Below are 25,904 nucleotides of genomic sequence, written 5' to 3' on the forward strand. Positions count from 1 at the left end.
ATTCACAGTTGAAGAGGGGAGGGAAAATATTGCTTGCGTGCTGGCATGTTTGTTGAAAACAAGAAGAGGGAAAGATTTGGGATGGGGGGGTGGAAGGGAGGGAAGTCTTTCAGCACAGCTCACAGTTCATGCATCTTCTAACAAGCTGAAAGTTCCCCCTCCTTCGTTCCCACACCCTCACAAGAGAAATGAAACAACACGTTCCATATGCTGTGACCTCCCCTCTCCTTTCGGATTGCAGAAGCAGACCAATTAAGCAACATGCATGTGAATTTGCAAATGTGTCCTAATATACAGTACGGATGATATTTTATGCAGAGGACAGCTCTACGTTGAGTTCTAACACACAGAAATGCTCCAATGTTTGAGGTCTGAGAAATGACACAAGGGATGTGGAAGCACAGCAGCGCTTATCCTTAAGTTCACTGGACAAGATTCCTCTTTTCCTCTCTCTTCGTGAACCAGGAATAGTCTAGGGGAGTGGAGTCACTAGAGCAAAGCAGGGCGTGGCAAGTCTGGAAACAAATCTTTCAATTAGAAGCCATCAGAGGCTCCAGACTTGGGGAGCCTCGGGTTGAGAACAGTTGAACAAAATGGTCTGCTATTTATTACTGAATGGAAATTAAAAAACAACCCTGAGGAATCCAAGCAGCGCCTTTTCTGCATGGTTCTCACACAGCAACATGTTGGCAGCTCAACAAGAGGGTGGGGCCGTATGTTTTTGGACACAAGAAGCTAATTCAGCTGCGCTTTTAAAACTCTTGTCACTCACAGCTCTGCCATATCAGCTTCTATTAATAAGGTATCTGAGCCTCTCTCTCACACACCCACACACGGCAGGCATATTAGGAATATTTCCAATGTTACTAGGAAGCAGATTGCTGGATGTTTAACAAATACTGGCAAAAGAGAGAGATAGAAAGACATTGCTTCCTTCTGTAGGGCAGAAATTCTGGAGAAATAACCTGCTGACCACATCACACCACTTCCTGGTCTTTCTGCCTTCCGTTTCCATGCTGCTCCACATCCACGACACAGGACTCAAAGCCTTCATATTCTCCCAGTCAGTGCAAAAAGCAAGTGGGCAGCATGCAAAAGAAATAAATCATGGAAACAGGCATTGAGGCACACTTCAGTGCTGGTGGCGCTGCCAAGCTGTGTGAGGAAACTGGGATACCAAAAGCAGATGCTCTGCACAGCTTAATGCGCTGTAAGCTTTGGACTGCTGCTCCTGCAGAGATGGATGATTCCAAAAAAGGGCTCTGCTTCTGAGCAAGTCAGCAGTCTGGCTGATTTACTTACAAAAATGAGAGAGATCATATTAAGCCTAAGTACACTTATCCAGGCAGGCAAGCCTGGAGAACATGAGTCACGTTGATCACTGCAATTGAAGACAGCTGCTCTGCATCCTCCTCAGCAGAGCCATAGCTCCTCACCATTCAGAGGCTTGGGGCAAGAGCTGCATGCAAGCAAAGGTCTAGCAGGGGTGAATGTTGGTAATCTTTGGTAATATGGTGCGCCCTGAGCAAGGCCAAAATTGGGAACTCCCAAATGTATCTTCTCAATTTTGCGCCACCTCGGCTCAGCACCCTGTGCAGGGGAACCGCCCACATTGCCCTAAATCCAGTGCTGGTTGCAGAGATGTCTAGAATCCTGAAGCAAGTGATTCCTTCCTCTCCCACCAGCCAAGTCCTGGAAAGGCCAAGTGCCCCCTCCAAGTGGACCCTCACTGACCTGCACTGCATTTATAGGTCTCCTTGTGCCTTACTGCCCCAACGTCCCAATGTGGTTTTGTAAGAAAGCGCTGGGACTTTTGCTATGTTTTCCTGTTACTAGCTTTAGGACAGGTAGTCAAAGAGAGAGTTCCTGTTCTGTTCCTCTTCTAAAACCAGCACAGGATTTACTAACCTGCCCACCCCCAACAAAGTCCGTAGAGCAGGAACAGGGAAAACTTGTGGCATGCCAGAAGTTGCTGGACCACAACTTCCATCATCCCTGACCACTGGCAATGCTGGCTGGGAATGATGGAAGTTGGGAGTCCCAACAACATCTGGAGGGCCACAAGTTCCCCTCACACTCAGCAGCAGGTGGTATGCATAAACCTTTATGCAGATTCAGCTGTGGAAAAAGATGACTGTGCTTGAATGTCTGCCCCCGCCCTATCCCAGACTCAACACATTCAAGAAATGCTTGCCTTTGAGCAAAATACTCGCTGCACAAGAGGATCAACCTTCTCTTTTCCATTTGGTTCAACAATATTGAAGCATATTTATCAAACAAGCCTCCTGCTCTAAAAGCTCTAAAAAAAGGCTCTAAAAGCTCTTCAGTTTGTATAAATCAAGATAATGTCACTTCCAACAGTGCCTTACATAAAAGGGCTGCCATTTATCCTAAATTCGTCAAAGGTTGCTCAAGAGCCTTGCAATTCAAATCTGAGCATTTTTATTCAATTTATACAATCAACAGCCTTCCCTATAACCGAAGTTCTCTGAGTAGTTTACAGGGATTAAACCCAAATGAAAAGTACAACAAAATGAAAATAAAACAAAGGTAACACAATTATGACATCACAACCAGTCACAGTCATGTTTTCCACCAGCCATTAAAGCACTCATCTCAGACAGCCAAGCAGCTTACTTCTATAAAGCAGCTAAACAGCTAAACCAGGAGTGGGAAACCTCACCCAACCTGAATGTGGCCCTTCAGTTTTCTCCATTTGGCCCTCAGAACACTCCCCAGGTCACATCTCTCACTGGCTCTATGTCACATATTAAGGTCTTCACCTTGTAGGAATGTGTTCCTGAGCTCTAATAAAGCTTCTTGTCTGTCTGGATGGAGGGCAGAGAAGGGCGTGTGAGTGTGTGTGCAGAAACTTCACAGGTGGTGAAATTTACATGTGTTCCTCTGGCCACTCTGGCCTCTGCTCCCACCCAGCACTGCCATGTGGCCCACAGATGGTTGCCCAAAAGGGAATGCAGCCGTTGGGCTGAAACATGATCTCTCAGTGCTTGAGACTGACTAATAGTAAATGCACGCAAGGACACCAGAGCAAAGCAACCTATGGCGGGCGGAATGTTAAAGAGTCAGGACATAGACTTCAAAAGTGATGGTGGTGGGGTCAGAAGATGAGGAGAGGAGAACAGGAACGTCAGGGATAAGGTACAATGCAATGGACAGGTGCTCTGTTAGGTTACTGATAACAATGCAGAAGTTTCTGCTGTAGCTGATTCACCTCTTAAACTGAGAAGTGCCACAGATATAGGCACTTTGTCAGATTCTGGGGGTTTGAGTTTTGGACACTACATAATTATTGTGCATGCACTTTTAGGACAGAGCATGATACGAAGCTCCAAATGAGTCTAGGAGCCGGTCTGCACTCTGTAACCCAAAGCTCTGTTTGCAGGTTAGTTCAAACTAGCCTGGAGTATACACTGTGTCCAAAAGCAAAAAGTCAACAGAGTCAACAGCTGCACCACTTCCAGTAGGAAGTTTAGTTTAGTTATAATATGTATGTTTGCCGTTACAGAAAATAGCTATTCTCTCTTCTTTTTCCTCTCCTTCTTTTTTGCATTGCTTTATTAAGGGCAGATAATGTTCCAGAGAGCCGTTGAGGAACAAACCGCTTTTCTACCGCGTCTCATTCTTACAACATTCCAGCCCCCTCCAGCCCCCATGGTTCCTGCTTACCAACGTAGTATGTGCTAGGAGCCGGCTGGTCATCTAGCCTCGATTCCAAGATACTTGAGGTCTGCGAATCGTGACGAAGCCACAATGCCACACCTAGAATTATTCCTCCTGCCAGCTGAAAAGAAATTTAAGAAGGCAGGTTAACACGACCCCTTCAAATAAATGCGGAAAAAGAGATTGCTCATGCCATAAAATGATTCACCAAAACGTTCCAAACCTCGTCACACACCCAAGACTCACCAAACACCCAGGCAAATGTGGGCAGGGTCTGTGAGATGGGATGAGGGATAAGAAAAAGAAAAAGAGTTTGGATTTGATATCCCGCTTTATCACTACCCGAAGGAGTCTCAAAGCGGCTAATATTCTCCTTTCCCTTCCTCCCCCACAACAAACACTCTGTGAGGTGAGTGGGGCTGAGAGACTTCAAAGAAGTGTGACTGGCCCAAGGTCACCCAGCAGCTGCATGTGGAGGAGCGGAGACGCGAACCCGGTTCCCCAGATTACAAATCTACCGTTCTTAACCACTACACCACACTGGCTCTCAAAAGATTAAATGAGGTTACAGTTTTGTTTAAAATACCTCATCAGTACCAAACACATATCCAAACACAATCCTCAGGTTGACTTAGTCATTCATTTCCCTCCAGCAACCCAAATGAGACACTTATCGATAGGGTTCTTTTCATCCCAGTGCAATTAGAAAGTTATGTTTGAATCTATGTCCTAGTGTATCAGCTGGGGGCTACATTAGCACATAATTAATGACAATGGCACTCAAGTAGCAGAAGAGCATTTCCAGTGCCTTAACTACCAAAAGTGTGTTTGTTGTGAAGCATCAGAAAATGTGCGAAGTGTAGTATGGCTCAAAGAATTTCATTTCATGAAGACCCAATGCTAGGATACTTGTATTGATCATTGTGTCATATTCTTTAAAATATATAGGCAATGACTGATGAAGCTACAGGTGTCGCTGAATAATATTGCTACTGATCATGGGGTGGAGTCTCAGCATCTTGAATCATTCTTGCACATCCCCATGATGGCAAATTATGATACACCTTTCTTTTTTAAAAAAGTATACTTAAACTGGCTACTTTTAGCTTTAAGGATATTAAAGTAGCCAGCTTAAGCAGTCTTTTTGAAATGCATGTTTGTATTTTTTTCTTTTTTGTACTTTCTTCCAAGCAGAACAGGAAACATTACATAAAGGGGTAGGGGTAAAGTTAAGGTACCCCTGACCGTTAGGTCCAGTCACGGATGACTCTGGAGTTGCGGACTCATCTCACTCTATAGGCCAAGGGAGCCGGCAATTTGGGGTGAGGAGGAGAAAAGGCAAGAAAACGAAAAACACGGTTGCACTAACAGAAGTCTCTGCAGAGATGTCCACTAGTGAGGCTCATTGGCTGAAAGCCTCAGGGTAGCTTTTTGAGGGAAGTGACATAGATTTTGCAAAGAGAAGTTAGACACTGGCCTTGTTTTCATGTCCCAATATGCCACAACCAATTTGGGGACATCCAGACTTGCCCTTGCCCCACTGCTTTCCCCCAAGGAAGCCTGATTTTCTTGGGACCGATGCTTCCTCCAATTTATTGCTAAAAAGTAGGTTTCCCAAGGAAAAGAGGTGGGGGAAGGGCAAAACTGCTCGAACCCATGCCTAGAAAGTGCATGACAAGCAGAAACCACTCAGACTCATGCTTTCTAGGCATGGAACCAGCACAAGTCTAGATGAGCCCTATGCTGTATACTGCTTTAAGTACCAATGTACCTACTTCCTGCCATGGGCTTCTCCCCCATGGAGCACCTTTGGGGCTCAAAAAAGTCACAGCGTGGCTTCTCATTATTTTTATTTTTCAAATTTATTTTGTCAGGTGTGTCCAACTAGCAGTATGCCAGAAATAAGCCAAGAACAAAACCTTGGTTGATTTCTGGCTTACCACATGTGGTTTGTTTGAAGCAAGCAAGCAAGCAAGCCATAGTCTGGATATGGACAACACCAAAAGCCACAAAGAACAGCCACACACTCATCCACTCCTATTTGTACACTCATAGTAAGGTGAACATGGAGTGGTGGATACAATCAACCTGGCCACCACTTACTTCATCCTTCTGCCACCACTCTCCTCTTCCTTTTCATTTTTAGCCTTGCAACAACACAGCCTTTATATTTTAACTGCATAATTCAGGTGTGCACCGAAGTGCTGTAATGCACCTGGCATAAGGTGATGCTGTGGAAACTTGGGGTTGTGCCGCAAAAACATTATCATTTCCCCACATCTCACATCTCTGTAGCTTTCTCCAGTGCAACGTCTTTACCGGCTACAAGATATATCCAGTTTTAAAATACCGGTTCTTTCTCTGATATACCAGACCAGGATTATAGTCTCACAGTTTTTCCTATAGCTTCTTCCATTCAAGGAGTGGTATTTTCAAAAGCAAGGCAATTCAAAAATCATGGCAACTGAGTCTAGTTTTTCAAAATACAGTGGTACCTCAGGTTAAGTACTTAATTTGTTCCGGAGGTCCGTACTTAACCTGAAACTGTTCTTAACCTGAAGCACCACTTTAGCTAATGGGGCCTCCTGCTGCCGCCGGAGTACGATTTCTGTTCTCATCCTGAAGCAAAGTTCTTAACCCGAAGTACTATTTCTGGGTTCGCAGAGTCTGTAACCTGAAGCGTATGTAATCTGAGGTACCACTGTAAACATGGTATGAAGGATATTTAAATTTGGACTCCAAAAGACACTGAACAGCTGAGAGAAGAAAGGTAAAATGAGACAAAGTATGGGAAATGCCCGGGCCAAGCTTGTTAAAAGGGGTACGTGGTACAGCTGCACTGAATCTCCCTCTGCAGTACAGAAAGAAAGAAATCACGCTAAAGAAGATGGAAGCAGAGTTTAGTATTATACATTGCTGTTTGTGAGGAGCATTCCCCTCCCTCCCCATCTTTGAATGTGATTTAAAGGCACAGTGTGTACACATGTGGCAAGTCCACCATAATTCTGGCTTCTACTTCACCATCTGACAAACAAAACAACAGCCCTGAGCTGCTCATAAAAAAGAAAAAACCCAAGAGGAAAACTAAACACTGGCGCAGACTGCAATTTTGCTTTTTCCACTCAGAGTCGGCAAGAATTCTGACAAATTGAAAACACACTGCAATGGGTCTGATCTTTGGCATACTGTTTTTTCCAGTTGCTGTTCCAGGTGTCCAATTCTGTTTTCCATATTCCAAATAAGATAATGCTTCAGCTGCCTGAGCAACACTGCAGAGCTAGAAAACAGTGCAATGTTCCGTTTCTCATGGGAAAACTGGTGGGAGGCAAATGGGTAATGTCTGCAGAAGAGCACAAATGTAACACTTGTCCCATGTACACACTTCACAGTCACCAAAGAGTCTCATTCTTTTTCTCTCTTTTAAAGAAAGTTACCAAAGTCAGTCTCTCCTGCTCAGATTTTTTTCTTTAAATGGTATATTCAAGCATGTAGATTTTGTAAAAAAACAAACAAACAAACCACACCAAACCTTTAGTACTTTATGAGATATACATCCAATAAATAACATTGCGTGCAATGTCAAAGACTGAACTGCAGATTTTATGTATTGTTATATACATTCTAACTTATTGTCCACTGCTTTATACAAAGCTACCCTCCCCTTCCATTCTGCAGATGGATGGAGCTTCCTGATCACCCCCCCACACACATCAACATACTTTTACTTTTCATGAGCAAAAGACTTTGGTTGTGTTTGCTTGCATGTGTCCGCACATAAGCAGTACGGTCCATGCTTCAACAGGACAACCCCATAATTCAAACTCTTCCAATATGATCTACTGAAACATGCTCCAACTACTTTTAAAACCAGCAGAATACAGTGGTACCTCGGGTTAAGAACTTAATTCGTTCTGGAGGTCCGTTCTTAACCTGAAACTGTTCTTAACCTGAGGTACCACTTTAGCTAATGGGGCCTCCCAGTGCCGCTGCACCGCCGCCGCATGATTTCTGTTCTCATCCTGAAGCAAAGTTCTTAATCTGAGGTACTATTTCTGGGTTAGCAGAGCCTGTAACCTGAAGCGTCTGTAACCCGAGGTACCACTGTACATATTACAGAATGGATCAGGAAGATAGCAGTGACGCTCAGCATAATTAGATGAAAAGGAGACAGAGGAGGGTGGAAATATCAGCAGGTTGTGGTGGGAAAATGGGACCACAAACTGTAGACAGACAGAAAGGCAGCTGGAGAAGCCCGCTATACACTTTTAAATCCAGCTTTCTAGATAAACATAATGTGGATACAGCCTGTAAATATGTCCTTGCTTTCTGTTCACTTTTATTCTCAAACAGAGTCTTCTGTCAAAATTTCAAAAGGATTTAGAGGATAAATTTCCTGTCCTTATGCCAAAGATATCTATTTGCAAAGTCCCACTTATTGCAATGCAACTTCTCTTCAAGTAAATGTGTGTAGGATTGCAACCCAAAAACTTGAGCCTAACCATGTTTTACTTGGACGTAAGTGCAAGTTAAGATTGCAGCCCCAGATATACTGTGTCTTAGAGAAACCCTGCATTCGCCCTTCCTGTTTACACAGCAATGTTTTAGCACGAAAAAAGGTGGCACTGAAATAGAATGTGATTACCACAACAACCTGCTACATTTCATTGTTTTCTATGCGATGGGTTTGTCCCACCCTGCATCTGATCTCTGAAAGTCTACCCTGAGAAAATTCACCAGAGTCCAGTTCACCAAATTCCAAGTTAATTAATTCAGCAGCACCTATATATAGAACCTTCTCTTTGGTAACTATCAGAACCAGATTTTGTACGCTCATTTAATAAGACATTAGTTTCAGTGGGCTTACTGAAACCACCCTCACTTATGGCTCTTCCAACAAGAAGAAAAGAGACAACCAAGCAGGGAATGCAATACATTCCTGTAAGCTTTAGAGAAGTTGCTGTTAGGGGGAGTGAAAAATCTGGATACCAATCTCATATCTGCATCTGGCTCTTTAAGACTAATGAAGGTTTCGGAACATGGGAAAGATGCCATGAAATATCCTAGCAACTTCCTTCACTTAGAGCAAAGTGCAGCCTTTATTTCACTTGTGCTGAAGGAACACTTAGAGCAAAGTGCAGCCTTTATTTCACTTGTGCTGAAGGAACAGCTCAACGTTTTGGTCAGAACTGTGAAATCTCACAGGAACCTTGTGGTAACTGGTAGCAGATACGCATGCATGCAAGAGGTATCTGTCCATTGTGTGACGCATGCGAGCATGGTTATTAGGGAGACATTGTTAACACGGCAAGCCCAAGCCAGGACAATTTTAATTAATGCCAGTAAATCAGAATGTGAGGTTATAAACAAGGAGATAACCTACAATAGGTCATGGGGTCTCCCCCCTTTTTTTCTTTTCTTTTACAAAACATGCATTTTAAACCCCTTTATATCCTCTCAGAGCACTCAAGCACTGTATAGCATTAATCACATATAAAATTTATTTTATATCCAGCGTGCAATTTGCAGTTCTGTGGGGAAAGCAGCTTTGGACAAAGGGAGGGTAGCAGGGACTGAGAGAGAAGCAAATGACTGCCCTACACCCAGAATTATCCGCAACCCTTCCTTATATGTTGCAGCATAGAGACTGTTCTCAAAAATGAAAGTGCCTTAGAACTTTGTGTGTTTTTTTCTCCATAACCAATGATCTGATCTCTTCGAAATTTGACACAGAGAACAATGCCGCAAAAATGAAAACGAAGCCTGCACTTTTGAAAAAAACAACCCTGTAATAACCAATATTATTTTAGATTTTAAGATGAACTTTGTTTCATTATTTTTTTCTATTACAGCTATGGATTGTAGGAAAGTTGTACCCAGTAGCCATTTTTCTCCCACGATGTCCAAAAAACATAAAATTTTGTTCCAAGACATAAGAGACCCAAAGATTTTATTCTTTGTTGAGAAAGAGCATATCTTTGCAATAATTTCCACCATCAAAAACTTTTGAATGCATTGTACCCTAACGCTGAAAATTTAGGTTTTCTAAACCTAGTTTTTCCACCAAAAAAGCTACATTTATACATTTTTAAGGCATTTATAAAATCTTTTGAGTGCTGGTTTATTTTTTCCTGAAGTCTTCATCAGGTTATTGATCTTTGTGTTAAATTTCAAAGAAATCTGATCATTGGTTATGGAGAAAAAAGATAAAATGCACACAAGGCCGAGGATCTCAAGAGGGACAGAAACACAGATTTCACGAAACTTTGAAGTTCTATAAAATTAAAACTGTTTGAGATAGAGGGGGAAATTAAGGGGGGTTCTTTCAACCATAAGGGAATGGTGTACACCAAGTTTCATTAAAATCCGAGACGGTGGGCGGCATGACCACGTTGAACTGACGTGGAATGACCCTTCTAGAGCATTAGCAGAGTGTGTTGTTTTTATAGTAACAGAATAACAAATATTGTGATACCTGTAAGGCTTAACATTTAATTGTGAAATAAGTTTTCCTGGGCTAAGGCTGCAATCTGAACCCCTCTCCTGATTGTGATGGCTTTGGGGGGGGGGTTTAGATTGGTACATAGTCACCTCTGTGCCAAAATCTGCCAGCAGAGAGGAGCATTTATGGGAGGTGGGGGCTCTGCTACGGCGGCAGCCCCAAATTTTGTCCTTCTAGGTAGGAAGCTACTGTAATGATGGATGTCAATGTGAACTTTTTCTATGGTTTGTTCTTGTAGATCATGGCATCAGGATAATAGGCATAACTTGATATAAAAAGAAACCCCATTATGAACTCTCTAGACCCTGCTACTAGTCCTTATCTTAAATGTGAGCTGGAAAGTATGCATAAGTATCCTGATTTCCTAATACTTAATATTAGTATTGGCGCTAATCCTCCTGTAAGATTCCCCACCCCCCATAGACAGTAAGTTCTTTAGAGAACTCCAAAGGTAAACTCATGATTCAAAGAATATTCAGATAACCAGAATCATGTCCTTTCCACGTCAACCTTATCGGTGTAAATAGAGTGGTGACAGACAGGAACTTGCAGGAAATAAACAATTGCACAAAGACATAGAAAGGTTGTAACACTCACACATTCAGGAAACCCCTCCCCTGTCCATAGAGTTACACTGGGCCAGAGTAATGCTTAAACCCCAGATTTTCAGTGGCTGCACCGCTCACAGCTCCAACAAGACCCTCTTTTTGCCCCACACTTTCAAGGACCAGCTTCACACTTCTGTGGACCAAGGAATGGGTCTGCCTTACTGACACAGAATACTGAACGGGAGGCAAAAGGCAGAGTTCTCCATTCCTGACTAGCTCTCTAGGTACTTAAGGTCAGGTATACATCCCCACTTCCCTTTTCTTCTTTTCCCATGGGTACTATGGCAGACTGCCATGCTCATTCTCCAGGGCTTGGGGTAATTCTGACCAGCATCTCAGGAGAAAGCTACAAAAGAGAATGTTTGTGGCCAGACAGCTCTGCCCAAGTCTACAAAGTTAAATGCTTCTTCCTAGTAAGAGTGACTTACCAGAAAGTAGCCCACTTACGGAGTGCTCTCCCCAGGGAGGTGCAGCTTTCATCTACGCCATTATGGCACCAGGCAAATTATATTATATTATAGGAGGTTTTTAATCTATGATGGAACTGTATCTCTTTTTTCAGGACTGCCACTTGAGTTTACTATTTCTTAACAACATTTTACTGTTTTTGCTTTAAAATGTATGCCACTGTGAAAGTTTCTTAATGGAAAGGCATGATAGAAAATGGAAAACTGGGTGTTAGACCAGGGGTCGGCAACCTAAGGCCCACGGAGGCTGTTTAACCGGCTCAAGCCACCCCCAAACCGAGTCCCCACGTGCTGCGCTAAACCGGCGCGGCACGGGGACTCTCTTCCATGGCTCCGGAAATCGCTTCTGTGCATGCCCAGATACCGAAAATCACTTCTGTGCAGGTGCAATTTTTGGCATCTGGGCATGTGCAAAGCAATTTCTGGCGCCACGCACATGCGCAGACGTAATTTCCGGCATTGTGCTGTGCCGGTCTGGCACACGGATCTCCGCAGAAGTGATCTGGCCAATGCCTGGTAAGCTTTGCCAACCCTTGTGTTAGATCATGAAAGGTGGTGGCACAAAGTTCTTTGACAGGAAATGAACACACAACACAAGGCAAAATTACTCATCACATTTGTTCTTTCAAGGAGGTCAGGGCATCCTTCATGCGATTTATGTCACCCTATCTGCAAAGACCACCCAGGGAGCTCCGTGACCGAGCAAAATTTGAGGCCAAGTATCCCTGACCCAAGAACTATATTCACTCATGCCAATTTACAGGGTATCAACAGATAGCACCATGTCCAAAATTTGAGAAGTAACAGTGCAACCCTCTCCAGCACCATTAGGACTTCAGTCTGAGAACAGACTGGTTTTGGATAGACACATTCAACAAGGAAGTTACAAGTTGTAAAGTATTCCAAGAGAAGCCACTGGTGTTCTTTTCAGACAATGTGTTTTCTAAAAGATGGTACCCAAGGTGAGATCAGAAAGCAGACCTCAGGCTTACATGTGCTTTCCCTTCTACCATACCTTGCTCCTTCCACTACAGAGAGAACCTGCATTTAAATTGGTGGGATTTTCTGAAACCTGCAAGAGGGAGAGAACCTGCTCTTTAACAGGTCTATCAGAAAGAGAACTTCATTCTAATCCAGGGGATGAAATACTAGTGCCTTAACAGGCCCTAACACCACAGAGTGGGAGGCTGCTGTTGGGGAAGGGCATAATTCTCTTAGATGATAACATATCTGCAATGCTGCAGGAGAAAGATGGAGTGGAAATGAGGGGATTCTTATGGGTGAAAGGCAACTAAGTTATACTCAGAGTAGACCAATTGAAATTAATGGACCTTACTCATATTCATTAATTTCTGTGAGACTACTTAGAGCAAAACTTAGCTGAATGCCATCCTATTTTGTCTGCTGCTTTTGGATTGTTTTTATTCAGCAGTCTTTTGGTATATGATTATTACCTAGTTGAATAGTTGTTGGGTGTTTCCCCATAAGGTAAAAGGTGGGATATAAATACATAAATAAAATACTACTAATAATAGTAGTAATGTAAAAATAAAATAAAAAATAAGATTGTGTACTAAAGTAGCCCTGGTCAGATATTTATCACTGTCCTACAGGGAAGTGAGGGCAGGGAAGGAGGACGGTGATGTAAGGTCCTGGCTGGTTCTATAAAGAAATCCTACAGAAAGGCCACAGTGTTGGCAGACAGGAAATTGCCAGGAAGGAAATCAGTTTACAGTGCACAGATGACACAGCTTTGCAGGCTGTGTAAGGAAGGGTTTAAAAGCTACCCATGACTGCATGTGAGTTCCTGTGCATGCAACATCATATAAGTCATCTCTTGTGTGCCTTCTTTATTGCCTTTTCTCCAGCCAAAGATTTATTGCTTCCCGGAAAGAACTGCAACAGCTCTTTTACACACAAATATGGAACAAATTCTTGAGTTTGGTGTGATGGGGAGAGGCGGGAGAAGGAAAAGTAAACTTGATAATGCTACATGAAATTGGCCAGCTAGGATCCATGGGGCCAAAAATTTGACTGGCTCTTGAGATTGCATCAGTCTACCTAAAGGACACTTGGAAAAACAGTTACGAGAACATGGGAACCAAACTCCCAGTGCTTCAAATGGTGAATATCCATTCCGTTTCTGCCTCTGCCCCACAGCACACCAGAACTCCTCCCTGTGATAAGCTTCTCCTTATTGCAGCATTGCTAGATTATCAATTTGGAATCCTTCTCTAAATCACATTCTTTCCTCAAAACTCAGAGGGGCAGGGAAGAGAAGGGAGGAATTCCTACCTCAACCACCTCTACCCTCTCATCTTTCTCTGTCCGCATAAGTTACCTCAACTCAGGAAGCTGCTTGGGAGCCATGCTCCTCACTTCTTCAAATGCTTGCCCTTCTCACCTCAGGCCCAAACTAGATTTAAACCTTAGGAAGTCTGTTTTAGCATTCTCAGTTCCATCACACCCAATTTCTCAGAAACTAGTCTTTTGTTTATACAACCAAGATAATTTCTTCTACTTCAATCCAAACCTAACTTGATTAAAGACTACAAGTGATAGATAATTGCTACATCACATGGTAGTTTGTCCTAGCAGCTAATTAATGCTACTAAAAAAACACCATAATGATTTATCTAGCCTCAATTTAGAAATACTAATCTAGCAGACACGATCTAATCTTTTTTGAACACCAGATGCTTTGCTCCTTTGTAAATAAAGAGTAAGTTGCTTTGGGGGAAGCTCTTTAAAGAACCAGTTTACGCGAGCATTTTCTACATGATATAGTTAGCGCAAATAAGGGCAATTGTTTTTATCCCCAAGGGCTAGTAAAAAGCAGATTCATGTCTTTCTAATTAAACAGTTGCTGCCACCCCCTTCAAACAGTCAAGTTTTCTTAACCTTCCTGGAATGAAGAAATTTCAAAAGTTTGGCTTGATGTGCTGGAGGTCACATAGCAGACCATATTTACTTTTTGAACCACCGTTCTGAATGAATGAGTTTTTACCATTATTCCTAAAAGTTCTGTCTTGTCTCCACGTTCAGCACTGGGTCTTGACTTCCAGATCTGAGTGCTTTTGACATCCTGGCCATTTTATTTCAACTTGGTTCACACACAAGAGAGAATGTTTTTCTGCTTCAGCAACTTAGTATTTTGTTCCTATGGTCCATGTAATTTCTGCAGGTTTTAAGATGGCTCATGCATCTGTTGTAGTGTGTGTGGACATTTGGGGAACAACTAGCAAGGCAGTGACAAGACAGAAGGTATTGCCTGAAATGAAGAGAAAGCTGTGAAGTGGAAAAATGTTAAGTACAAAATATTTTGATGATCTCCTGGTTTCTTTGCGTTTTTGCACTAATATTAACATCAAGAAAGATACCAGACAGAAGGCAGAGTTAAAATAGAAGAATGCAACAGAAAGCATTGTTTTGCCATTAATCGCAGGAGACCCACAACTCAACTGGGGATCTGGGGGTTGAGATAAGGTAAAGGTAAAGGGACCACTGACCATTTGGTCCATTTGTGGCCGACTCTGGGGTTGCGGTGCTCATCTCGCTTTATTGGCCGAGGGAGCCGGTGTACAGCTTCCGGGTCATGTGGCCAGCATGACTAAGCCACTTCTGGTGAACCAGAGCAGCGCACGGAAACGCAGTTGACCTTCCCGCTGGTGCAATACCTATTTATCTACTTGCACTTTGACGTGCTTTTGAACTGCTAGGTTGGCAGGAGCAGGGACCAAGTAACAGGAGGTCACCCCATCGCGGGGATTCGAACCACCAACCTTCTGATCAGCAAGTCCTAGGCTCTGTGGTTTAACCCACAGCACCATCCCTGTCCCACAGGGGTAGAGGTAAATGTGCACAAGAACCTTAAATGTACGCAATAACCTTACTCATGCTTGCCTGATGGGCTGAGTGGCTCAGAGATTTCATTTTGCAGTTTCCCTAAGGAAACCTATCACCACTAGGGCTGTGCTATAAATTGATATAGCATCTGGCATCAGGTTTTAGATCAAATCGTGATAACCAATTTTTAAAAGATGACTTTGCAATTTATTGCATATTGCTTGTGTGGTATTCAAAACTCACAATATTGGAAAAAAACAGGAAGCCAATGCTTCTTCCTGCGTGTGCAGCCCTTGCTAACTCCACCTCAGTCAACCTCCATCCCTGCCTTCTGCAGCATCAAGAAATAGCTACAAATCACTACAGCAGGCAGACTCAAAAATCACCCAGCAGATATCGCCAAACGGAGCTTTGAGAGCCGGTTTAGCAGTCACTGTGAGTCTCAACCTTCCCTATCTTCTGTAGCAGCAGCAGCAGCAGCAAAACTCTACAAATTACTACAGCAAGCTGACTCAAATATCGCCAAGCAGATATGTATCGCCAAGCGGAGCTTTAAGAAATGGTTAGCTCTCCGTCTCCCCAGCCATCCAGCCAGCAAGCAGGGACTTCTTCCCTCAAGTTTCTTGCTTCAAGGCCCCAGGCTGGTAGTTGGCTTAGGGGAAGCCTACAGGTTCAGACTTCTGGAACTCATTTCCCCCATAGAAACATAAACAGGTTAGTAAAAAAACAGACACCTTCCTTTGTCATTTGACCCTCTTCTGTCATTCTGCGTGTGTGTACTGCTTGTGGGTGTGCTAGTGTGTATGTGTGTCTCCCTCCTCCCTCCCACTGGTGTGGTGTGAGGTGCATTTGTTTTTGTGAAGCAGCCTGCAAAAAGCACCGGGGTTTTTTATTAACCCAACCCACACTTCACACTTTGCTTTCTGTAAGTGGCAGCCCAGCCCCTTGTTAAAACTGTACTGCTTGTGTGGGTGTGGGTGTGTGAGTGTCTCCCTGACTCCCTCTTCCCTCTGTTGGTGTGCCCAGCTGATGTTTCATTTGGAGCCATGACACTATGGCAAGGAACTTTCCTGGAGGTGAAGGGGTCTGTGGAGAAAGGCTTCTTCAGCTCCCTTTCTTTATCCCATGTTTTTTTAGCTCTGTCAGCCCTGCAGTGTTTCTCTTGCACTCTCTGTTTGTTAACTCTTTCCCCTCCAAGTTGCTTCCTTCCTTGCTCTGTGATTCTTCTTCTTCTTCTTCTTCTTCTTCTTCTTCTTCTTCTTCTTCTCCTCCTCCTCCTCCTCCTCCTCCTCCTCCTCCTCTCTGTGTGTGATTGTGGCTTTCAAGTTGCTTCAGAGTCAAAGAAATCCCCCCACCCTACTCTGCTGTTGAATATTTGAGTATCTAAAAGTGTGACATTAGATCTGCTTTTTTCTTGTTTAATAATGTAATTAAATTTTCAGGGAACCTTTGATATCTATGCTACTAATCATTTCTACAGCTTTAACTTAAGAGAAAATGTGCTAATTTAAACATTACTGGTACAGCAGTACTATAACATCAATAGTTGTAACAATGTGTTAAAGGTAAGTAAAAAATGATCAATTTTAGACTTAGACCCATAAGTAGTAGCAGTTGCCAGGACATTACCGTGTTCACCTCTCCATAGCTCCAGCCTTATTTCAGATATCGTGATATATCAAAATATCAAAATGTTTAACTGGTGATATATTGTGCTGCTGAAAACCAGGTATCTCCCAGCCCTAATCATCACATTATTCAGTTAAAAGTCTTGCACACTGTATATTAAAACACAAGAATTGCATTATAGAGCAGAGCTATAGCCATGCCAGGGGAGCAGAGAAAAGAAAAACAAAGCCCTCAGGTCTTCCGTGATACTCAAAAAGCACACTCAAAAGTCCTTTCTGGGTGTTGCAACAAACAGGCCCGTGGGAGCTTTTATTCCTTTATTTGTTTGTTTTGCTGTTGATGTTGATGAATTGCTTCCCATAAAACATTCCAAAGCAATTAATAATAAAAACATCAACAATATAAATGTATACATAAATAATTTCATGCCTGATACAGATACAGACAGGGGCAGAAAATTCTGCTTAAAAGGCTTGTTGAAAAAGGAAGGTGGTCAAGAGGCACCAAAAGGATAGAAGATGCCTGCCTAATATGTCACAGAAAAAAAGAGTCTGAAAGGGTAGGTACAACCACTAGAGTAACGGGCTAATTCTTACATCATATGATATTAACCTCCAGATGAGACAACATCTGCAAGAAGCCCTCAGCTGCATGAGATGATTTGAGACTCATGGTACATCCACAATAGGCATCTACAACCCGAGCTGCCAACCACTCACATCCAAGCACATGTGTGCTTTGATTACATCTTGAGGTAACACATATTCATCTTGCTACTGAATTATATGAAGTACTACTCTCAGTGTTGTATAGCTGACTAACAGCAGAGGGAAGAAAACTGGAATGCACGGGTATAAAATAGTTTCACCAGTTCTTCACAGCTGCCAAGTTGGGACAACCATTCGTCTGAGAAAGTTCATGAACAACCTTAACGTTTTTTGTCTACATTAGCAAGGACTTTTAAAATCTGAAGCAGGAAATCTGACACTGTTGTCCTTAGCAGGCTGAGGTTGTTTTGGCAAATTCACGCTGGGATGAGGAGGACAAGAGAGTCTTCCCACGAGGAAGTATTTGGATTGTATTTGAAGTATTTGTGATGCCACACAAATGGACAGACGCAGTGACAGCATTGTTACAGCACTGAGTTTCCACAAATACGAATAAGTGGAAGATCCCTTAAACACAGAAAGAACACCGTCCTTTCCATACTCAAGACACAAATAACAAGGTCTGATTTCATCTGCCAGAAATGATACAAAAGTCACAATACTGTGAAATGTTCGCATTCTTTCAAAACAGAGTTTCTATACTACATGCCATTTACATAAATTAACATTTCTCAAAAAATGGCAATAAAATTATGTTTACATAATAAAATTGCATGTACAGATAGGCATTGAACACTTTAACTGGGACTGCAACAACTGCTGAGTCATGATCCTTTTTTCACAGTGAGAGTTAGCAATCTCCCAATCACTGGAAAGCTAGCGTACTGATACACCTTAGACTGAAATTGTTATTCTACCTTTGTGCCATCTCTGGTTTAATTTTTCTGGGAAATGTGGTGCAACCCAATTGTTACTTAACAGTAATTAAACTGAGGATGGGAACAGATACACTTCGATACAAGGTGACTATTAATCTCAGTAATTTATCTTGGAGGCCTTCAATTAACCGCTTGGACCAAGGATCATTAGGATGTTAATTTTCACAAGCTGACAAAATAAAAACACTTCTACTGAAAACGGCAGCACTTTGAAAATAAACCACATTAATCTTTAAGGTGAGTTTCAAGTGAATAAGAGTAGGAAACTACTAGCTGATTCCTAGAAGTGTGAGGCTCAAAGCAGGGCTTTCTGTGGAATATAACAAGGGTCCACTGTCTGCACCTTCCAGAAGATGCTTTTGTTCCAACAAGCATTCTCAGCTGGATGGAATGGTCTCTCTCCTATTCTGTATTTTTATTTTATTTTAATCTGCCTTTATTTTTTTGTGCTGTTTTAAATTGGGTTGTTTCTAATTGTATTTTGTACATCACCTTGAGACCTGTATGGAAGGTGATTAATAACAATGATAATGTGTCCATGATGCTTCTCATCATCCAACAGACTTACTTTACGTTGTTAAAGGGACTAAGGGAATTCATGATAGCCAAACAGCTTAGATAGCAAAACAAGCCGTCCTTGAGCTGCCTATTATCCACAAATAGACTTCACCTGGCCAGAGAGACCATACCTAACTAATTATGGTTTGAACAAGTGGATGTGGGTAAGTCTTTTAGGAATCCTCTCCCTATCCACAAAAATAAAAATACTCTTAACAATAGCAAAACATTCCAAATTTGGTTGCCATATTTCATATTTTTTAGAAAGACACCAAAATTGTTTTTTTCCATCATGTTGCCATACATTCAGGTTTTCCCTGAAATTTTGCCAATTCAGCAAAATCCCCGCCACCGCCGCTATACACAAAAACCAGGACATGTCAGGAATTATCCTGACATATGGCAGGCCTAACATTTGTCTCGCCTATCTTGAATTTGGATCTTCTGGTTATGGTATTTGGGGCTATTTAGGATTAAATTCTAGTCTTCTTGAAATGATTACTGGCTTTGAGAAGCCTTTTCAGTGCTCCCTTGGGAAGTGGTGGACTCTCCTTCCACGGAGGTTTTTAAGCAGAGGTTTGATGGCCATCTGCCATGGATGCATTAGTTGGGATTTCTGCATTGCAGGGGGCTGTATTAGATGACCCTCAGAGTCTCCTCCAACTCTACGATTCTATGATTCTATAGGTCTAGATCCCCAACTACTCTATGTAAAAGAAAAGAAAAAATCCCATAAATGTATCCCATAATATAAACGAAGAAGAAATCATCATAAAGAGGTAACATGAATAGAAAAAGAAGCAGTTCAAACTGATTCCTACTTAACACATATTGCATGGAAATAATTCCAGTCCAATAATTTGACCTTCCACATCAGAATGGTTGGGATCATAGCCAAAGCTACTACTGCACTGGCAGTCTTCAACACTTCCCTGGGATATCTGTGACAGATTTATAACTAATAGCGGAAAGAACAGATAAGACACTGGGGCAAGCCCCCCCCCCCCATCCATGAGGGAAGCAATCTATACACCAGAGACTCAACAGTACATACTGTTTATCAGGAAACAATATTTCAATTATTAAACATTGGCACATTTGCACGTGGGGAGGGGAAAATGAGTTTGTATTCTTCTAAAAACAAAGGTTCGGTTAATCATTTCAGAACCTAAACAGAAAGCATTTTATTCTTCTTCAACAAGATTGCAACGTACATTTAAAGATACTGTGCTGGCCACAATGAGCGGAATTGCTCAACGGGGCATGACCTTGATTTTAGAAATTGGCAGCTGGTCAATTTTAGGAAGCTGCCTTAACTTAGGCTTTGTGTCCAGCATTGCCTACTATGACTGGCATTGGGTCTTTAGGGTCTCAGACAAGCATCTTTCCCATCATCTGCTACTTGATTCTTTTTAGCTGGAGATGCCAGAGATTGAACCAGAGAACTTTGTGCAAGCAATAAATGATTTTTAAGGTCACCCATATTTTATGCTACTAGAGAGTATTTCAAATGGAAGAGTTTTGGCCAAGAGATTCACTAGTAAGAAGTCCCCTTGCAAGTCTTCTTTCCATTCCTGCAAATTATTTCTTACTGTTCCTTTATTCCCCAGCCATTTAGTTTTGAAGTTTGCCCAAATGAACCCCTGCAACGGGCTGTAGTTTTAGCAACAGCAGAGCACACGTCTTGCATGCAGAAGGTCACAGATTCAATTCATGGCATCTCCAGGTAGGACTGGAAAAGATTCCTACCTGAAACCCTGAACAGCCACTGCCAATCATTGTAGGCAATACTGACCTATAGGGAACAATAGATGTGACTCAGTACAAGGCAGGCTCCTATGTAATGAAATAGAAGGAAACCACTCTAACCCTTAGGCCTGCTCAGGTACTGTCCAGTTCCCCATAGTCCTTAAATAATTATTCTGCAGCATTTGCCTCATGGTTTGTCCAACAATTAAAACATTTCCTTCTTGTTTAATTTATGCAATTTGTCAAAGGTTTCTCCCTAACTGAAGGGGAGTTTGTTTTTTTTTACATAAAAGGGTCCCCCATCCATTCTCTACTGTATTAAAACATGCAGGATCTGGAAGGGAAGGTGAAAGGTAGTTTTTACAAAAGAGGCAGTATGAAGCATGCTCAGAAAATATATGAGTTATAATAATCCTGATTAAACTGACTGTACTTAACCATATTGATTCTCAGCAAAAATCAGTCTTAGGGGGAAACCCACACCCTTACAGCTACTAAAACATTCTGTTCCATTGATGGAATGGCAAAAAGTGATTTTATGCCTAAATGCCATTTCAGTATTTCATTCCAACAGTTCTGAGTATTTAAGCTAAAGTAATCTAATTGCTGTGCTTTTCAATGGAGTGACTTGGCACTCGTATGTCAAAGTACTAAGAATTAGACCATTGAGACTGTTGCTATTTTCTGATGCACATCCTGGAAAATTCAGGTTGTGCTATCAAAGTTCATTTGTAGGTCTTGAACAGCAGAACTTGCTTCCCCATAAGATCACACTTTTTGTGGCAAGGAAAGTGATGGGAAAATGCTAGACTCTCAAGTTTACAAACTACGGTTGGTTCCAGAACTCATGCACACTCCACGTCCCTTAAAAATCTGCTGTGGAAGCTTGGAAGACCCCGTGGAACAGCATAGGAAGTGGTGCAGAAGACTGCTGAGAGAAGCTTGTGAAAATTGCCTCCCCTCTTCCTTCTGTTAGGCAGCAGTGGACAATTTCAGGAGGGCTATAAAGAATGTACTTTGATTACAAGGCTGCCCTAAATTCTTTACTTTGAAAAGGAAACAGATTATGTTTAAAGAGAAACAGCTAAAGCTTCCCTCCACAATTATTCATGAAAGTTAAGAGGCAGTTTGTTTCTCACAACAATGCTACAAATGTAGTGATTCTTCAAATCCAAAAAAATGAAGAAATCTACAGACACTAAAAGACTGAGGCTCGAGTCCATGGGTAGGCAAACTAAGGCCCGGGGGCCGGATCCGGCCCAATCGCCTTCTAAATCCGGCCTGCAGACAGTCCGGGAATCAGCGTGTTTTTACATGAGTAGAATGTGTCCTTTTATTTAAAATGCATCTCTGGATTATTTGTGGGGCATAGGAATTCGCTCATCCCCCCCCATAAAAAAATATAGTCCGGCCCCCCACAAGGTCTGAGGGACAGTGGACCAGCCCCCTGCTGAAAATGTTTGCTGACCCCTGCTAAGTCAGATGAGGTTCCAAATCATGGCTTTGTGGATTGGGAAATGTGTAACAGGCCCACATTCCTCCCTCTATCCCTCTACTTCCAGGTCTCTTGTGAAGTCTGAAATTTGACAGACTGGTTAACACCAACTTCCAACTAATGGTTTGCGAACTCACCTCAGTCCATTGCTTGGAAGTTAGCACTGAACAGTTTACTCAGTTCAGACTTGCAAAAAAAGATTAGAAAGAGCCAACTCAGAGCTGAAGGTGGGACAAGCATAGTGGTCTACAGAATGTACCTAAACTTCCTAAGAATGGTTTGGAGAATGACTTTTGACCCAGGCCTAAATGTTCTTTTGGTAGCATGGTTTTAACTCTTGGTTGTACATTAATACTCAAACTTCCATGTCCAGGGCCATTAGCTTGCACCACTCATTTCCCCCTTCAAGTATATGCTGTGGTCACAAACACTTGATAATAATCCCTCATCCATGTGGCCAAGTTTAAAGGAGCAAAATCTACTGTAAGGGTTTAGCACAGGGGGCAGTTATGCTAGAACAAGCACTTTTGACTGTACAGTGGAACTTCCCCTCCTTCCACATGCCCTCTTAAATGGTCATGGGTTTTCCCCCAATTTTGTGGTGCATATTTCGGGGGTGGTGTTGAGGAGAGGGAGGGGAAGTACATTGCACTGCCAAAAGTACTCGCGCTAGTGGAACTGTTTCATTGGCTACTGCCCAGAGAAATGCCACTACACGGACAGAGAAAGCTCTTCCAGTTTACAAGCACTGTTATATTCTAAAATGCACAAGAAGGGAAGGAGGCTGTTAACTTAGTTACACTGGAGCTAAATCTGAGAAGTAAAACCAAAGAAGCCAGCAGGTTTTTCTGTGTGTCTCTTGTCAGTGAATATAGCTGAATGCTTAAAGGACTTCTTTTCTCTTTCTAAAACCGCCAAACAAGTTTCGCTTTGACATGCCAGCAGTGTTGTAAAGAGCTGCCCAAGTTTTTGTTCTCCTTCACACTTGTTGCTGCCAACAATGCCAGACCTCAGATAAGCAAATGAGTGTGGGGAGCTACAGAAGGCAGGGGAGAGAGGAACCTTGCATACTAACAAGTCAGTCTGGTGTTAGTCTTGGGAATCTTTCTGGCTCCCACTGGCTTTTGTAACATGGAACTTGGGGGGGGGGGGCGCCACTTTTGAGTAAGGTTAACTCTTCAAATGGTTCGACTTCTAGGACAAAAAACATTTTGCAACACTGCTTAGATCATCCTTGCAACAAAACAAAAGCAACTGCACAAAATCCATTAGCCTACAAAATAATCCTACCAGCCCACAAACCCACCAAACCCTCATGCCCACACTGGTGGGAGGAACCATCCTGGTCTGGGCAAAGGATTCGGCTCAAATCATTCTTCTAGTGGACATTTAATATACCACACAAGCCACACAGCTCCCAAGTGACCGAGTATCATGGCTTGATATAATAAAAGCCATTATCTGAGGAATCCTGTGGGTAGAAACCTCTATATGCACCCCAAGTGGCATGAGAGCAATTATGGAAGTGAAGACAAGTCGTGCTAACCAGGCTATATGTAAAGTCAGTTATAGGACAACCTGAAACAAACGATATTTACTTCTCCCCACCTGCATAACCACCAAAGATGGTTCTTAGTCACCAGAGGCAGCTTGGCAATGGCTGTTTGCTAATCTTAAAGCAGCCTGTCATATCCACACAGAGTCTGTATTCAAAATGGAAACAAGAGCAAGGGGACATGCTGAGTGACTGCTTTGATTAATAGAGGGGTTTTTTAAAGACAGCAAAGCTTATCTGCATTTTAACTTTTCTGGAGTTCTTGCGGCCTTCTCTGAATATAAGGCCCAATGCAGGCTTTTTACTCTTGCACAGCTTTTTCACACTGCATTTATTTCCTAACACTCACCGTAGTTGTGTTTGTCTTACGATTCCCCCCCATTCTCATACAATATCACAATATACTTATTCCATGTTTGTACAACCCATGAAAATTCTATGAGGAACGGGAAATCAGCTTTCTCTCTTACTCGCTTCTTTTCTACGTACAGCGATTCTGCCCTGCCATCCTCTTGGCGAAACATATGACATGAGTTACCCTGGCTTCCACCTATAGTCTGTACAGACCAGCAAAAGCTGCACTATATGTACTATGTACATTGCTGCTAAGATTGTATTTTTTACATTCCAGCCACCTCCATGAATGCTGTGCTTTAATTCAATCATTTCAGTGATCAGGGTGGGGAACCAGCGGCCTGCCAGATGTTCAAGTACAATTCCCATCATCCTTGACCTTTGGCCATGCCAACCGGGGCCAATGAATTTCCAATAACACCTGGAAGGTCACAGGTTCCCCCATCTCTGCTCTACAACACGAAGAACTACTCTGTGGTGTGGCAATTGCTTAAATTAAGAACCAGAAACACCTGGAAGTCAGTAGGGCTATCATCTGCACAGGTTACTTCATTTTCCCATAAGACATTACCTGGGACTGAAACAACAAGAATAAGTATTGTGATCACTATTCCCAAAGGTTACTTTTTTAAACATCACATTTGTTTTGATCCAATCCCTACTTCTGTTACTTTGTAAGAAGTGATAGTTTAGCATTTATTTTTCCAGGTAGATCCAAGAAGTAGAGGAAGAAGATGGCAATGGCTTAACAGAAACCATTTTTTTCATGAACAAACTCTGTGTAGCCTCTTACTTTCTCACAGCTAGTGAGGATCCCATGTTGAATCTGATCCACACATGAGTGTTCATCATGCATGTCATTGCAGACCCTACACTAAAGCTTTTGTCTCACCTGAAAGACAAAGCTTTTAAATGGGCACTGTTCCTAATCCAGCTGCAAGTCAAATTATGAATATGCATTAATGACAAAGCCTTTGTATGCTCCTAAGGTGATCTAGATGTGGGCTTAGAGAAGTTGAGAGAATGGAAAGAGGCCTCCACCACCGATGACCACACTCCCTTTATGACAGAAAGCATTTCTCTTGAGTAATTGCTTAAGAGAAGATGTGCCAAGCAGTGGTGGATGGAACCAAGTGGTCATAGGAAAAATGACAAAGCCACAATCCTTATTAAGGAGTATTTTCGACCAGTGTTAGAAACCGAGATATGAAAGCTAGGAGCTAAATAGCACCTTAAACCTAGGCTATAGGCGCAACAACAAAATCTCTAGGCAAACTTTTTTACATACAAAGAATACAAAGCTGAAAATGAATGAAAATATTATGTCATTTTTCACATGGTCTAGTCCTTCCTCTGCCCACCCCCCTAAGATTCTTAAGAGGGTCTCTTCTCCAGTCTTCAGAGAGTAGCTGGAAATGAGCAGGCAGAAAAAGGTCTTCCTTTCCTTCCACTCTGCAGTTTTAATCTGAAATCTTAGGCGGAGTACTGTGCCCAGAGATCAGAAACTGCTTGTGCTAATTAAATTCCCCGTCCCAAAATGAGCCTAGAACAATGGGAGTTTTGAACACTGTTTTCGACATGACAAAAGACTGACATGAACAGATGGGGTGCCCAATAGCTTATATATCCTTCCTGCTAAATTTCAACACTTCCATACAGCTCTGTATTCTTAGAGCAATGTTAGACTAAAACAACAGGAAGTTTAAGACAAAAGGTAAGAAAAGGCCCTCAAGATAAGGAGTAAGTTGGGGGGGGGGGACACACACAACACAGTTAGAGATGCTATGTTTCTTCATTCCTATGGGAGGGTTATTGCCAATGGAATGGTCTGAATTTATAGCACATATCATGCTTTGGATGCAGGTGCAGACTATTATTTTAATTCACTCCCCTGAGTTCTTATCATATTCTCACAGC

The 25,904-nt window shown here is 42.3% G+C and overlaps 1 protein-coding gene across 1 annotated transcript in view; it reads right to left on the reverse strand.

The window, feature by feature from the left end:
• The window catches only part of CD81 (CD81 molecule), a 58,548-nt gene that overhangs the window by 29,158 nt on the left and 3,486 nt on the right, over positions 1-25,904 (reverse strand). The window contains exon 2 of the mRNA XM_081205749.1: positions 3,688-3,802. Within this exon, the coding sequence (XP_081061875.1) occupies positions 3,688-3,802 (115 nt within the window). The remainder of the gene's footprint in view (positions 1-3,687; positions 3,803-25,904) is intronic.

The sequence above is a fragment of the Podarcis bocagei genome (assembly GCF_964188305.1).
Source record: "Podarcis bocagei genome assembly, chromosome: 1".
NCBI classification, from domain to species: Eukaryota; Metazoa; Chordata; class Lepidosauria; order Squamata; family Lacertidae; genus Podarcis; species Podarcis bocagei.